This window comes from Erythrolamprus reginae, chromosome 3 (genome assembly GCF_031021105.1).
Source record: "Erythrolamprus reginae isolate rEryReg1 chromosome 3, rEryReg1.hap1, whole genome shotgun sequence".
NCBI classification, from domain to species: Eukaryota; Metazoa; Chordata; class Lepidosauria; order Squamata; family Dipsadidae; genus Erythrolamprus; species Erythrolamprus reginae.
This window is the reverse complement of record NC_091952.1, coordinates 31,817,059-31,834,021: the sequence shown is the minus strand read 5'-3', so window position 1 is coordinate 31,834,021 and position 16,963 is coordinate 31,817,059. Positions and strand designations below refer to the sequence as shown.

The window sequence follows — 16,963 nt, the reverse complement described above, 5'->3', positions numbered from 1 at the left end:
TTACAACAATAAAATGATTACAAAATTAAGATACTCCAATACATAGAATAAAAACAAGTGGAATATTTTTTTAAAAAATTAAACCCAGTATAAACAGCATACAATCATCACTCATTTATACTACTGGCTGGAGCGGAAAACTATAGCTCCCTAAAATGCTTAGGGATCTCTTCAAAGCCAACACACACACACACATATGCACACACATATGCACATACACATACACAGTGAAAAATGGACATGATTTCTTGGTGATGTTCATTCTTGCATCATTAGAAAAGGCATAGCTTTTATTTGAATTTTAGCCTTAGATATTATGGATGTGGTTTGGGACAATATGTTTGATTTAATTTGCTGCTATCTTGGGATGGGGGCATAATTCTTGTCTTTTATTCTTTGGTGGAACTGATATGGCAACTACTGCACTGTTCTTTTTGTTGCTGTGCGTATTTGAACCAAAGTCCTTGAAAACATATCAGGAAGAGGTCAAACTCACCCGTTGTTACAGTACTACATAGGCAAATGTGCTTCAGCAGCAACCCTCTAGGAAAGATGCTTTGAATAATATGCTCAGTCAGGCCTAAGCCTGAACCTACTTTAAGCTTTTATCCAGAGCAGCTGAGCTTTAGGGCATATATAGATTTTGACACTAAATGGACCGTATGATTATGCTGGCCAACTTTTGAAAATCCTAAGGAAGATTTAAGTTCATTCTTCTTATCCCCGAAACCCTTTTCTTTACTATTGGAGCTGAAATTAAAGCCTAGAAAATCAAGGAGAACCTGGTTATTTCAGTAAGCGTTTGTAAGAACCTATTCATGGAATAACAGAGGTAGCTTCTGCTTTTTTGTTTCAAGGCTCAGCAAGAAGTCCAAAGCTATAGACAGTAGCCAGAATAAAAGCTTTCCCATGTCTATTCAGGTTGCTCTAAACAAATAATTGCCAGAGCAGAGTGTGCTTCTTTTAAAGCAGCCACTTCATCCTAATTGCTTAATTTTTGACCTGGCCATCCAACAAGTCAGAAACCCTATTGCAGTGATGGTGAACCTATGGCACGGGTGCTACAGGTGGCACGCGGAGCCATATCTACTGGCATGAGAGCTGTTGCCCTAACTCAACTCCAACATGCATGTGAGTGCCGGCCAGCTAATTTTTGGCTCATACGGAGGCTCTGGGAGGGCATTTTTGGCTTCCAGAGAGCCTCCGGGGAGATGGGGAGGACGTTTTTACCCTCCCCCAGCTCCAGGGAAGCCTTTGGAGCCTGGGGAGGACAAAACATGAGCCTACTGGCCCCACCAGAATTTGAAAAACAGGCTGTTTTTAAGCCTCCAGAGGGCCTACGGGAGGGAGGGGAGGGAAGCTGTTTTTGCCCTACCCAGGCATTGAATTTTGGGTGTGGGCACTCGTGCATGTGCAAGAGTGTGCACACACACACTTTCAGCACCCATAGAAAAAAAGGTTCACCATCACTGCCCTATTGCGTCTTCCAGAATTGAAGAGCTACCATGCATAGCAAATATATATACAGTATATATATATAATATCGCCTTTGCTGTCTTCTTCTCTTGTAGCTTGGACCATGGGGAGCAGTAAAAGTAAACCCAAAGACCCTAGCCAACGGAGACGCAGTTTGGACTCCACAGAGAATATACATGGCAGCTGCTCTACCTCTCAAACTCCCAGCAAGACCACCGTCCCAGAAACTCATCGTACCCCTAGTCGGTTATTTGGAAATGCAGCTACAGAACCAAAGCTCTTTGGGGGATCCAATACATCAGATATGGTCACATCTCCTCAGCGCTGTGGCCCTTTAGCTGGTCAGTATGTTTTCTGTCACAGGAGGAACATTTAATTGAGAACTATTCTGCTTATCTTAAATATACTTTGAGTATTAGGGTTAAGAGGATGCAGTGATCAAAAGTTCACCCAATTTGCTTATTAGGGCTGTGCAAGCCAACACATTTTGTGGTTGAGTTATATCGGGTAAAATAAGACTATATCATTGGTTGTGCTTTCTCAGTGCCTGCAATTGAAATGTTGTGCCAACCCCTTTGTTTGTTTTGGGGGAAATGTCTTCTGCACAGATGCCAGCATGAGCAGAGAACAATTGAAACCAGTGCAGCTGTTTTGCTATACAGTAGTGCACTGGATCTACTGTAGTGTCTAGAAGAAGAAAGATGTTCATTTTGTGGAACTGCATCAAAGGGTTTCTTTGTTGAGGGCTGAATTAAAGTGAAGAGCACTCTCAAGGCTTCCCCATGGTTTCTTCAATTAACCCAGTTTCTAAACCTTAATGCAATAGTAAATTATAAATTATGCACACAGCCTGGATACATATTACATAATGACTGCATTAGCACAGTTCACTGAGATATTAGGTAGCCAAGATAGTGATTTCATACCTTTATGAGGCCAGTTTCTTCATTCAGTGTTGTCCGAATATAGCCAACCACATATTTTTAATTTTTGCTCTTGCAGAAGCTATGCTTTGATCTCATCTTCATTTCTAATGATACGAAGTTCCAAACTCAAAATAAGGAGCATTTTCTTGACCAGGAGAGCTGTTAAGCTCATCTCCTGGAGTTTCAGATGCTTCATTACTAGAACTTGCCCTGGGCAAGGAGTTGGTCTAGAAGACCTTCAAGAGCCTTTCTAGTCTTATGATTCTGTACTTGTGAAGATATTATAATTACAATATTTAAGCCATTGCCCAAAATGTTTATCGAATAAACATTCTCCTACATTAGAAGAAACAGAATACTGTACTCCATTTGCTCATGACTATCTATTTGTTATATTATGAGCTATGGTGGAGCTACTTCTGCTGACTGATTGCAATTTGACAGTTCAAATCTCACCAGGCTTAAGGTTGACACAACATTCCATCCTTCTGAACTGGGTAAAATGAAGACCCAAATAGTTGGGGGCAATATGCTTAGAGAGGACTATAAAGCACTATATAAGTCTAAGTGCTATTGCTATTATATAGAAAAGTAGGATAATCAACAGAAATGGTTCCTGTACAGATAGAGCAGAATATACTGAGATGCTTAAAAAAAGATTCAGTATATTCCCTGCATATCCTTTCATAATGCAGTAATAATGCTGATTAATTTCTTGTAGGCTGGTGTTTATTGTGTGAATATATGTTGTTCCAGGTGGAGTCACAACATTTGTGGCCCTCTATGATTATGAATCACGGACAGAATCAGATCTTTCTTTCAAAAAAGGAGAACGCCTCCAAATTCTCAATAACACGTAAGTACTTTTTGCCACTATAAGAACTTCTGTATTTGGTACAGGTGTTGAGCCAGGGTTTTCTACTGAAATGCCACAGTGGTTCAAATGTAAAGCTTCTTTCTCTCTAAAATATTATGTAGGAAGTATTTATTGTAATCTACAACATGGGTGTTAAAAGGAAGGCAATTCTAAGATAGTTTCTGGAGCAATTTTCAAGTCTATTGCAATTGATAAACTTTGTAATAGATCTTTGCAACAGATCATGCTGAGTTAACTTTTTGTTACCAAGTTTAAATTTATCTGGAATCCAGCAACTGGAATTTTTTTAAAAAAATGATTGACCATCTATATATCTTTGGATGCTGCTAAACTACAGCTTTAGTCTTCCTGGTCCGAGGTGAGAAATGCTGAGAATTATAAATCTGGATGTTTTGGAAAGAGACAGGTTGTCCACTCCAATTTATGTTAATAGATGTTTTAACACAGAAGAAAAGGTTTTAAGGAGCATTCCATTTAGATACTTTAAAAACAAAACAAAAACAAATGTAGTCAAATTAAAAGAATGGGGCATTGCCACATTTCCTATAAAGTAGGCTGCAACTGTCATTCTCAACACTTCCCAGTTAAACAGATTTCTGGGACTTGTAGTCTAATAGTATTTGGAAAGTGCCCATTTGATGTAGGCTAACCTAAAATCACCATGAAGATAGGCAGCATAAAGACTGAAGAGGATACAGTTTATTTAAAACATGTTATGACCAATTAGCAAGAGAAATCTTGTGTGAAGACGCACAAGAGAGTGAGATTTCAGTGATTTTCACTGATATTTTTGCTTCCGCGCAGCAAAACTTGCCAAACTCTCACTTGCACATGTGTCCTCATGTGAGTTTTCACTTGCTACACATGTGCAGAAGCCAAATCTCATATGGGGCCCATGTGCACGAGCCGGGGGCTCTCAGTTGCGCACACATTTTGGAATTTCCTACCAGGAAGGAACATCTGACCACCGACTGCTGCCCATCACTGGTGATGTCGTATTTTGAAGGAAACATGGTGTAGTCTTCAGACCTTGAATCTGTTTTGACCTAGCTTCCAGACGAAAGGAACACACCACAAACAGCATCCAAACAAACCTTGTTTTAATCGTGAAACTACTAATTATCTGTCTTAGCAGTTGTTCTAAAGTTAATGAAATGATAAATCAGTCTTTTTGGAGCAACAGCTGTTAATTAACCTTCTTAACAGCCAGCAATAGTCCAACCAAAAAGAACTAAAAGTCTGATGAAAAGTCTGGCTAATAACAACACACAATTTTACTGTTGGCAGAATGCCCAGGAGCAATTTGCAGGTAAGTTGAAGTCTTTCAAACAAGATTGAACAGGAATTTTGAAGTCAAAGACAAGATGTGGAATGAATGAAATTGTTTCCTGCAAATTGGTCCACCCTTTTCCTCAGTTAAATAGGCAATGGGAGTGGCCAGTTATCCCCAAGTCTTACTCCCGAGTAGTCCTTCTCCTCAGGAGCTATTCCTGCCTTTTGTCAGCTCTGTGCATGCATGCATTGAAAACAGACTCTCCTCCTCCTCCTGCTCCTCCTCCTGTCATGATAGTCTCTGGGGATTCTGAAGGCCCTGACAGAATCCCTATCTCTGGCACCAAGTCTTCTCCAGCTTCCTCATTGCCCAACTCTGGTGCCAGCTGCACAGGCCACTAGCAAATCACCACACCAGCTTCCTCTCTGTCTGAATCAGCTACCAGGTGCACAGGCCGCTAGTGGGCCACAACAGAATCAGAATAAGTTAAGCAATATAGAATAAGCCTATTTCATGGAAAATTATAGCCCATTTCACAAGAAGTACAACCACTTCAAACTCTTGGATATAATTCAGCACCCCTCCAGAACATCTGTAGAGTTGCCAATAGAACCTCCATGTTTTTCTTTGTTAAAAAAATGTTAAATTCTTATACCTCAGTTGAAATATCAAGGAGCAGTCCTCCCCTATTTTGAGATGCCCTGGCTCTACTGTAAAAAAACAAAACACCCACCCATCATCAGTATAAACAAAGTTATACTTTGTACCATGGAGACAGGTCATCCGTCCCCACCTGCAAAAGAAGAAAAGGAAATGAAAAATGTATAGAAAGCCCATCAATATTGGCAACCAGTTGCACATAAACATTGTTTCACAGGTCTCTCACATGTTCTCCTACTTTTCTGTTGTTGTTTTTCTGGATTGTGAAATGGGGATGAAGCTGTTTCTTTCTGAAGGATGCAATTTCCAAACTTTCTAGATCTGCACTGGAAGTGGGTAGGAGGGAGATGTCCACTATGAAATGCCTTGCTTCTACTAAAAAAAGGGAAATGATCAGTCCAATCTACTGTTCTTACTTTCAATACTGTTCCAAAACTGCACTTCTTCTAATCTAATCTAAACTCTGTCTATTTTCATTCTCTTTTATCCTGTTCCTCATGCTTTCATTTAGGCGAAAAGTGGATGTCAGGTGTGTATCTTTTCTTTGATATTGGGGGGGAAAAGTACCAACCAATGTTTTCATGTCTGCAGTATGGAAAAAGGATTGAATACTAAGGTCTATTTAAGATGCTTGATTTTGTAAATTATGCGTAAATCCTAGCCTTTTATTTTTATACGATATTGGTTTCATGGGTTCTTTCTTCTTGCAAATCAACAAATTATACATTTTTTAAACACTGTTCACAATTAGCTTTGGCCTTTGGGTATTCCTATGGTTTCAAACAAGAATGTGGCAAATATGTCGTAATTGAAAGAAATCATGAGCATCAACTTAAATATTTTAAGAGTGAAAAAAAACCCTGAGTTTCACATCACATAAACAGCATTGAATATTCCTCTGCAAGCCAAGGGGTTTAGTATAGTTGCATAAAATTTTTCATGTAGTTTAATGAAAGGAAATACTGTACACAAAATTGGATCTGTCAATTTCTAAGTGAATGGAGTATGTCAAAAATGGCATAATCAGGTTGATCATGTGGGTGATCTGATTTACATCCAGCACAACTTATGACTGTAATGCGCATTAAAGTTGTAACTTGAGGTCTACCTTTATGTCAGTGAGAGGAGGGAGGAGCATCCTTCTTGTGTTGTTATTCGAGCTAATAAAGCAAAAACCACCATGTAACACTTCCACGTCTGTGTTACATACCATACAATTTCATTTGCCCCCTTTCCTATTTTTACTTCCTTATTTGGTGCTATAAACATGTACATGCCCTGTAACCAAGTAATTGGTTAAAAAGAAGCCAAATAAAAATGCCTATTTTTGCATTTTCCCCCAGGGAATGAAAGTATTAGTGGTTTATCTTTTTTCTGACAAACACCTGTATTTTTCATCTTTTGAGATTCTTCCCACTGGCCCAGCTGCATGCCTTCTATCTATAAATTTGGTGTACAGCCATGTAGTACACCACAAAAGGGGAAAAAATACTGCCTACACACATACACACACACACACAGACTTTATGCGGCCTTGGCTTCTTCTTTTTTACTATTATTATTATTATTATTATTATTATTATTATTATTATTATTATATTTCTTAAGATTGGAGAAAAACATTTTAATAGCTGACATGTCAAGGTCAAAACAAGTTCACAAATAAGGTTTCTCTTGCATCATTACTATTCTCAAACAGTAACATCAGGATTTTTTTTAAAAAAAATTCCTATGCCTTTGGCAATATGTATATGGATGCTGCAAATAAAATAAAATTCTGAATATTTCTTGCTTGGACTGATTGGAAAAGGTGAATGTCTATGGAGATTGTCAATCATCCAGGTCGTGATTGTCCCAAAGATGCTTTTTCCAAAATGCAAGTGGACTTCCTTAGGGTTTTTTTTTCCTTTGCAAATGTTCTACTTCTCATCCCAAAAGCTTCTTCAGTTCTGAAGGTTCATCTGAACTTAAGTTCAAATCCATTAAGAACGTAGGTCATTTCTTAAATATGAAGTCAGAACAAATAGAAAGTTCCAGCGAGTGTGTGCATAGTATCATAGTGAGGAAGAAACTAGTTGAACCCAGTTAGATGGTTAAAATATGCAGATTTTTTTAAAAAGGATTTGTTTTTAACACCCGTGAGCGACTATTGATCTTCAAATGTAAACATCATTGTTACATTTCTAAGCCTTCATTTTATTTTATTTTATTAAAAAAACTAGTTTTCACTGGAAACTCTTACAGATTTTTTTAAATTGCAAAGCAATTGTGTGGTTCCCCCCCCCCCAAAATGGGATTAAATGTAATGAAATACAGTTGATTTGCTACTGCTAATATAAATAATGCCAAAAGAAAACAGCCATCACAAGAAGATGAATTTTCCTTTAAATGGCATTGTTGTGAAGCCTGTAGGAGGGAAATGAATTTTAAGCCATATAATCGACAGTATCCAATATCACTTCACTGTTGGAACTGCGGATAAATGCTGGGTTCTCACAGTGATATTGTGGCAGTAATGAACTGCAATTTCTTGAATGGCTATGGTTCTTGGCCTTCTGCCTAGCGACGTATTGCAGAGGGAGGAAATTTCCAAAAGAAAAAGCACATTCCACTGGCACGTTGTGTTGAAGGAGCAGCAAGGTTTCATCACTATGTTATAGTTAACCCCAGGACTTATGCAGATGTAGGCAAAGGGGTGGAAAGCATTTTAAAATCTCATGAATATTAGTGTGGTTTACATAATTTGATAAGAGATAATAATATTTGCTTCCTTTATAAACAATAATGGTCATCATAGTAGAAACATCGAAACATAGAAGACTGACGGCAGAAAAAGACCTCATGGTCCATCTAGTCTGCCCTTATACTATTTCCTGTATTTTATCTTACAATGGATATATGTTTATCCCAGGCATGTTTAAATTCAGTTACTGTGGATTTACCAACCACATCTGCTGGAAGTTTGTTCCAAGGATCTACTACTCTTTCAGTGAAATAATATTTTCTCACGTTGCTTTTGATCTTTCCCCCAAATAACTTCAGATTGTGTGCCCTTGTTCTTGTGTTCACTTTCCTATTAAAAACACTTCCCTCCTGAACCTTATTTAACCCTTTAACATATTTAAATGTTTCGATCATGTCCCCCCTTTTCCTTCTGTCCCCCAGACTATACAGATTGAGTTCATTAAGTCTTTCCTGATACGTTTTATGCTTAAGACCTTCCACCATTCTTGTAGCCCGTCTTTGGACCCGTTCAATTTTGTCAATATCTTTTTGTAGGTGAGGTCTCTAGAACTGAACACAGTATTCCAAATGTGGTCTCACCAGCGCTCTATATAAGGGGATCACAATCTCCCTCTTCCTGCTTGTTATACCTCTAGCTATGCAGCCAAGCATCCTACTTGCTTTTCCTACTGCCTGACTGCACTGCTCACCCATTTTGAGACTGTCAGAAATCACTACCCCTAAATCCTTCTCTTCTGAAGTTTTTGCTGACACAGAACTGCCAATGCAATACTCAGATTGAGGATTCCTTTTCCCCAAGTGCATTATTTTACATTTGGAAACATTAAACTGCAGTTTCCATTGCTTTGACCATTTATCTAGTAAAGCTAAATCATTTACCATATTACAGACCCCTCCAGGAATATCAACGCTATTGCACACTTGAGAGTCATCGACAAATAGGCAAACCTTCCCTACCAAACTTTCCCCTATGTCACTCACAAACATATTAAAAAGAATAGGACCCAGAACAGACCCTTGTGGCACACCGCTTGTAACCTGTCTCTGCTCAGAATACTCACCATTAACAATAACTCTCTGATGTCTATGCTTCAGCCAGATTGAAATCCACTGAACTATCCAGGGATTAAGTCCAATCTTCACTAATTTATCTATCAGCTCTTTATGTGGAACCATATCAAAGGCTTTGCTGAAGTCCAGATAGGCAATATCCATGGCACCACCTTGATCCAACACCTTTGTGACATAGTCAAAGAAATCAATGAAATTAGTCTGACATGATTTGCCTTCAGTAAAGCCATGCTGATTTGGGTCCAATAAGTTATTGATTTTTAGGTGCTGATTTATCCTCTTTTTGAGTAGAGTTATTGCAACAACAAAAACAATTCTCTATTTATACCTCCATTATAATTAGTGCATGGCTTTTAAAGAAGTTGACATTCAAAAACCTCCTGAAATTTGGCAAGGCTGATATTTCTTAATTTTGAGAGCTGATTTTCCAAAGAAAGAAAGAGGGGAAAATAGTCACTCGAGCAACGACGAGGAAACAGGAACATGGCGAAACCAGTAAAAACGTTTTCGGTTAACACTAATGGACTAAATTCTATAATCAAAATGAAACAAACAATTAAAAAATTACAAAGAGAAAATGCAGACGTAATTTGTTCACAAGAAACACACATCAAAAAATCTGAAAATAAAATGTTAGAATATCCAAAACTTGGCAAACTATTTGTAGCCTCAGCTGAAACCAAAAAAAGAGGTATTACAGTGTATGTAAAGAAACCCCAGACATATATACTCAGGCAATGAAAGTAGAATTTTAATCCTAGAAATCTTAATAGACCATAAAAAAATTATTTAATTGTAATATACGCACCTAATATTAACCAAAAAGAATTTTACAAAAAGCTTATATGAAAAAATTAATATAATTTGTGTTCTTATTAGTGTAATGAATAGAATTAGAAAACTTTTCAGTTTGAGACATTCTGATTTAGACTCATACACTCAGCACAGTTTCAACTGAGAAACTGTGAACATCCGAGATTGAGCTAAATGCAAAAACACTGGAATTCAGGGAAGTTTGGCATTTACACAAATCAGACACCAACAGACAGATAAGCCATATTTGCACACAATTAAAAATGCAATAACAAGGCTCAGAAGGAAACAAAAAGACCACAATACATCCTCTGTAGCAGCTAACATCCAGATAAGCAGGGATTAACATCCGATAAACAATCAAGCAGAAAATAATTCCCTAATCAAAGTCCACCAAGTAGCAAACCACACTTCCACCAATATGCTCAGGACAAGCTACTCTGTGTAAAGAGAGAAGCAAACACTTCATTAACTCAAACTGATTATAGGTTTTTTGGGGTAATAAAATCTCTGAAGCAAGAAACCAAGCTCAAAGAGCACCACCAATATCACAGTTCTACCCTAAGCTAGATATATTATATATTATAAGATATATTGCTTTCTATTGGAACATTAATATTTCAAAAGAACTGGCATCCAGTAAGCTCCCTCATTCTTAAGAAACTAGAATAAAAGTTAAGTTGAACCACAGCCAGCTGTCCATGTGAATTCTCCAATTAGTTTCAAAATAGAGATTCATATCTCATCTTATTAAGTCATTCCACTGGAATGGATGGAAAAGTAGCTATTGGCAGGAAATTTTCCACATTCTGCATAGTTACTAGACTGGAAGCAGATTATGGATTCAAAACAAGCTGAAGATAGTTCTATCATCCTCTCCTCTTCCTCTTTTACCTTACATTTATTCCATGTCACAATGTCTTCCGAGAAATACTTTCCTTTCATGTTAAAGCGGCTGAAATTTGGGGAGTTTTCTGAGGCTTAGAATTTTCCTTTACTTACCACTTCCTCATTTGTTTTTCGTCTCTTTTGCTGCTTCCATGTTATTTAGCTTAAATAAAGGGGATTGGAAAAAGAACTTAGAAAAGCACCTGATCTTCTATAGGTGGTAACCGATATATTATGACAAAACTTCATCTCAAATGTTTTTGCCACTGCTGCTATCTAAACATTGAGACATTTATCTGAAAATATTGCCATGTTGTGGCAAATGTTTGATAGCTAGGCAGTTTTCTGCAATCATACCATATCTATATTATTTATTTATTTATTTATTTATTTATTTATTTATTTATTTATTTATTTATTTATTTATTTTTTAGATTTGTATGCCGCCCCTCTCCGCAGACTCGGGGCGGCTCGCAACAGAATAAGACAATTCATAACAAATCTAAATTGTAGTTTAAAATATTTAAAAACCCCATTTACTAAACAAACATACATACAAACATACCATTCATAAATTGTATATGCCCGGGGGAGATGTCTCAGTTCCCCCATGCCTATTTTATGCCTCAGTACTTTGTTACAAATATCGTTCTGAGCTGAAATGTGTGTGTGTGTTTGTCTGTTTGTTTGTTTGTTTGTTTGTTTGTTTATTTATTTATTTATTGATTGATTGGATTTATACGCCGCCCCTCTCCAAGGATGTGGGGCGGCTTACAACATATTAAAAAACAAAATTCAGTATAAACATCTGAAATCCAATTAATTTAAATAATTACTTTTAAAACCCTAGTAATATTGAGTAAAATCACTCATTCCCATTCAACAACATACATACATCACACTCATTGGCCAGCGGGGTACAATCTAGCGGTCCCAAGCCTGGTGGTATAGGTCAGTCTTCAGACTCTTACGGAGGGCAAGGAGAGTGGGGGCTGTATGAATCTCTGAGGGGAGTTGATTCTAGAGGGCCGGAGCCCCCACAGACAAGGCTCTTCCGCTAGGTCCCGCCAAGTGACATTGTCTAGTTCATTTACTTTTGAACCGTTTTTGAACTGCGGCACATTTTTTACATTTACAAATTCCTGGGGCACACCATCAACCCCGATGACACAAAATGACACTCTAAGACACTCTCCTCTCTTTTTCCATCCCTGTCTCCTCCCCCCTTGTGTGTGTGTGTATACACACTCTTGAACCATTTCCAAAAACAGGTGAGGGCTGCGTTTTTTCTCTCTCTTATTCTTTCCAAAAACAGGTGAGGCCTGGGGTTTTTCTCTCTCTTATACTTTTTATCATATGCTTTAAATCAAGAGTCACCCCTCTCTCTCTTTTGTTTCTCTTTCCTCCCATTCTCTGCCTCAATCATTTTCTCATTTCTCTTTCCCCCCTTTTTTCTCTCATTTCTCTCTCTCCCTCCCTTCCTCTCCTTCTCTCTCTCTCGCTTTCTTTCTCTCTTTCTCTCTCTCTTTCTCTCTCCCCCTCTCTCTTTCACTCTCTCTCTCTTGCTCGCTCTCTCTGTCTTTTTTCTCTCTCTTTCTCTCTCGTACACCATGCCGGCTACAACGGCATCAGTCAGTAGCCACAGGGCAGCAGCTGGGTGGTCGGCTGTGAGCGGGAGCTCCAAGGCAGAGGCACCAACGGTGGCAGCTGGACATGTTGCTGGGTGCCGTACATGCTGCTCTGGGCACAGGCGCGGGACTGGCACCTCCGCCTCGGCCCAGCCAGTGGGCCAATGCCATTCCTGCAATGTACGACATCCAGCAACACGTCCAGCCACCGCCCTGCAGCTACTGCCCAATGCCGTTGTTGCTGGCGTGGTGTACGCTGTTGCCCACCGCTCACAGCTGCCGCCCCGCAGCTACTGCCTGGTGCCGCTGCTGCCAGCGCCCTCTCGCTCCCGCTGCTGGCGCTCTCCTGCTTGGGCCCCAAAGCTCACCTGCTGCCGCCGCTAGGGAAGCTCCAGGTGGAAGCTCCAGGCACTGCAGCTGCCGGAAAACTTGGAAGGTGCGAAGAAGGAAGCTCAGCTTCTGATCTCACAACTTTTTGCTCTTCACGCCCTCAGCAAAAAGTTGCAAGACCGGAACCTGAGCTTCCTTCTTCGCGGCACACCTGACCATGTCTCGCGGCACACTAGTGTGCCGTGGTACACTGGTTGAAAAACACTGGTCTAGTTGACGGGACCTGGAGAAGGCCGACTTTATGGGACCTAACCGATCGCTGGGACTCATGCCAGTAATGTAAGTGTAGTGAGAGCTGCATATGTGTCTGACTTCATTTTATTAAGTTCCGTGATTCCGTAAGATTCCAATGCTGGTGGAAATCCAGTGCTGGTAGAAAATATTGGAAAGCGTAGTTCAGAGGGTGTAGTAAGATTTGGGAAAGACAAAGTCCATCCTCTGCTGAATTGAAGAAGTTCAAAGGGATGTCATCTGAAAAGGATAAACTGTTTCCAGAATCAAAGTGCTTTCAATAGCAAGTGGCTTCTATTCTCGTGAAACCATGTTTCTATATTTGAAACTCAGTAACTGCAATGTGAAGAGCCAGAAAGTAAAAGTTTATTGTCTTTTAGGTGAGAATGCTTGAAGTACACTACCTTGGTACTCATCTTTAATTGGTTCCATGAGGTGTGATGAGTACTAAACAAAATTTTCCCACAAGAAATAATATAGTAAGTCACGAGGTAGCCAACACTAACAAATTCTAGTTTATACAGTATGTTACATAGAAACATAGAAGACTGACGGCAGAAAAAGACCTCATGATCCATCTAGTCTGCCCTTATACTATTTTATCTATTTTATCTTAGAATGGATATATGTTTATCCCAGGCACGTTTAAATTCAGTTACTGTGGATTTATCAACCACGTCTGCTGGACGTTTGTTCCAAGGATCTACTACTCTTTCAGTAAAATAATATTTTCTCATGTTGCTTTTGATCTTTCCCCCAACTAACTTCAGATTGTATCCCCTTGTTCTTGTGTTCACTTTCCTATTAAAAACACTTCCCTCCTGGACCTTATTTAACCCTTTAACATATTTAAATGTTTTGATCATGTTCCCCCTTTTCCTTCTGTCCTCCAGACTATACAGATTGAGTTCCTGATACGTTTTATGCTTAAGACCTTCCACCATTCTTGTAGCCCGTCTTTAGACCCGTTCAATTTTGTCAATATCTTTTTGTAGGTGAGGTCTCCAGAACTGAACACAGTATTCTAAATGCGTTCTCACCAGCACTTTATATAACGGGATCATAATCTCCCTCTTCCTGCTTCCTGCTCTAACTATGCAGCCAAGCATCCTACTTGCTTTCCCTACTGCCTGACTGCACTGTTCACCCATTTTGAGACTGTCAGAAATCATGTTGAGTACCAAACAAATTATGAGTACTAGGGTAAAAAACGTCAAAATATGTTGCCTACAAGATACAATGAGTTTCAAAGCAGTTGAGGACCACTGTATTTGCCAAGGCTATCTTTGCTGTAACATTTCCTGTGTTTTGAAGGCATCATCTGATTATATCCCCAATATTTTATTGAATCTTTGCTTCCTATACTCTTTCTCAAGATGGATGGGTTAATGGAGTTGATTATACCTTCTGCAAAATTTATTTTATTTATCCCATTTGCATCCCCATCCTTCTTTTGAGAGCTCAAGACAAGTAAATTGTTTTTTTTTCTTTTCATCCTACCCATTTTATTCTCCGGGAAACCCTGCAAAGTAGGTTATGCTCAGAAAGGATGTAACTGGCTCAGAGGCATCTAACCTCTATTGCATCTGAAAAGGGCTTTGAATCCAGGCCTTGCCGGTTCATTTAGGTAAATTTATCTTTTCCACACCTCCTTCTCCTAAAGGATGTTATCTTGCACACTTGTTCTTAGAAGTTTGTGATCTTTTGATATACTCCCTGAAGATTATGTAAGAGGAAAATTCTTCTTTTTTTTATAAAAAGTATAAAAATTAGTTTCTCCCTTTGGGAAAATCAGACAGATACTGATATGTCATGACCAGAAGAAGTACATCTGCTTAGTTTCTAATATGCAGGGAATCATCTTCAGGTTTTCTTCTCAAGTGAATACTATTTGGAATCTCTGATTCAGTTCCTTCTACTTCTGCCCCAATTTCAAGAGCTTTGAGAACCTATGTATTGAAAGAGGGGGGGGATGACAACTTCCTTTAATAGATGAGTTTATCTAGGCATAGAAACATAGAAGACTGACGGCAGAAAAAGACCTCATGGTCCATCTAGTCTGCCCTTATACTATTTCCTGTGTTTTATCTTAGGATGGATATATGTTTATCCCAGGCATGTTTAAATTCAGTTACTGTGGATTTACCAACCACGTCTGCTGGAAGTTTGTTCCAAGGATCTACTACTCTTTCAGTGAAATAATATTTCCTCACGTTGCTTTTGATCTTTCCCCCAACTAACTTCAGATTGTGTCCCCTTGTTCTTGTGTTCACTTTCCTATTAAAAACACTTCCCTCCTGGACCTTATTTAACCCTTTAACATATTTAAATGTTTCGATCATGTTGCCCCTTTTCCTTCTGTCCTCCAGACTATACAGATTGAGTTCATTAAGTCTTTCCTGATACGTTTTATGCTTAAGACCTTCCACCATTCTTGTAGCCCGTCTTTGGACCCGTTCAATTTTGTCAATATCTTTTTGTAGGTGAGGTCTCCAGAACTGAACACAGTATTCCAAATGTGGTCTCACCAGCGCTCTATATAAGGGGGTCACAATCTCCCTCTTCCTGGGCTGTTTTGGTATACCTTCCCAACAAGCTTTTCTTCCTATAGGTGCCGGTGTAATTTCATTATACCGTGCAATGGAGCTGATATCATAAATTTAAAATTGGCATGATTAACAAGGCAATCTGTTTAACTATTAAACAGTAAATTAAATGTTTAAGTGGAGATGCAAACAATACCATTGACCACCTGGCCAATGCTCCAGAACCCGGAAGAGCAACGGACAACGGCTTGAGTGCCCAGAGAGATGGCTCTGCATGCCATTTCTGGCACGTGTGCCATAGGTTCACCATCACGATCCTAAGCTCTTCTGGGAATTTAACAAAAGCTGTTCTGAAGATTTGTAGATATTCCTTCTGCAGCTATTGAACATCACGATCTGGATATGTCCTAAATCTGAAGCATTATATAGTTATCCAAAAGTGTTGATGGCTTGTGTGTTCAATTTCCAGTGGAAAGTTTGAACCAACAGTATAATATCTGGCTATGTTTGACAATTCCCAATAATGACAAAACTAGAAACATCATGCATCCTGGTGGCCAATGTAACATCAAGATCCGTTAGATGCTGCCATCAGCTGGACATTCTAATTATTCTACTGAAATAACTTAAAATAGTCTTTGTTAGCAGCTGTTGAACTGATATCCAGGGTTCTTTGGAGCTTGAACATCTGCTTTTACATCGTGTTTTCAGTATTTTGCCAAAAGTGCCTTAAAATATTTTGCTGCCTAAATTGGAAAATTCAAAATGGTGTTATATAGTATGTCATAACAAATGGGTTTTTCTTTTTTGGTGCTGCTGCTTTTTAATTGCACTTTAAATCCATCTTCTGGCCTTTCAGGGAGAAATGTAGTTCTTAGGGTTAATTTTCTATAATGACATAGATATGAGAGATCAAGTGACCAAATCTGTTATGACTTGGGGAGACAAATTCTACCCCTTAAAACAGCCCCCCCCCCAAATTTGGCAACGTTAAGACTTGAGATTTTCAGCTCCTATGCTGGCTGAAGAATTCTGGGAGTTGAAGTCTACAAGTCTTAAAGTTGCTGAGTTTGAAGACCTTTGCCTTAAATCTTTCCATCAATCATCAGAATACAAGTACAAAAGGGCAGTCCTTGCATTTGACATCACAACCCATACATTGTCATTTCAGGTTCATGATTGTTAGACCTCTGATAATTGGGGCAATGCTATGTTTTTTTGTTTTATTTTGTTTGTAGGGCAAAACAACAAGTTCAAGTATTTCTCCTAGTTTGAAAATTAAAGGTTTTAAGGCAATGTTACTCTACTGATCATGATGAAAAGCCTTTGTTCTCATTGTGACCATCATCTCACAATAGTTATAGCAACCAAGAGAAATCTATTTTTTCATCCAAAATTACTCCTTAAATAAGACCCTATCCTTCTCTTCTCTCCTCTTG

The 16,963-nt window shown here is 38.8% G+C and overlaps 1 protein-coding gene across 1 annotated transcript in view; it reads left to right on the top strand.

The window, feature by feature from the left end:
- Positions 1 to 16,963, top strand: part of SRC (SRC proto-oncogene, non-receptor tyrosine kinase) — a 125,862-nt gene that overhangs the window by 85,748 nt on the left and 23,151 nt on the right. Inside the window, exons 2-3 of the mRNA XM_070744723.1 lie at positions 1,572 to 1,817; positions 3,159 to 3,258. Coding sequence (XP_070600824.1) covers positions 1,580 to 1,817; positions 3,159 to 3,258 — 338 coding nt within the window. The 5' untranslated portion in view covers positions 1,572 to 1,579. The remainder of the gene's footprint in view (positions 1 to 1,571; positions 1,818 to 3,158; positions 3,259 to 16,963) is intronic.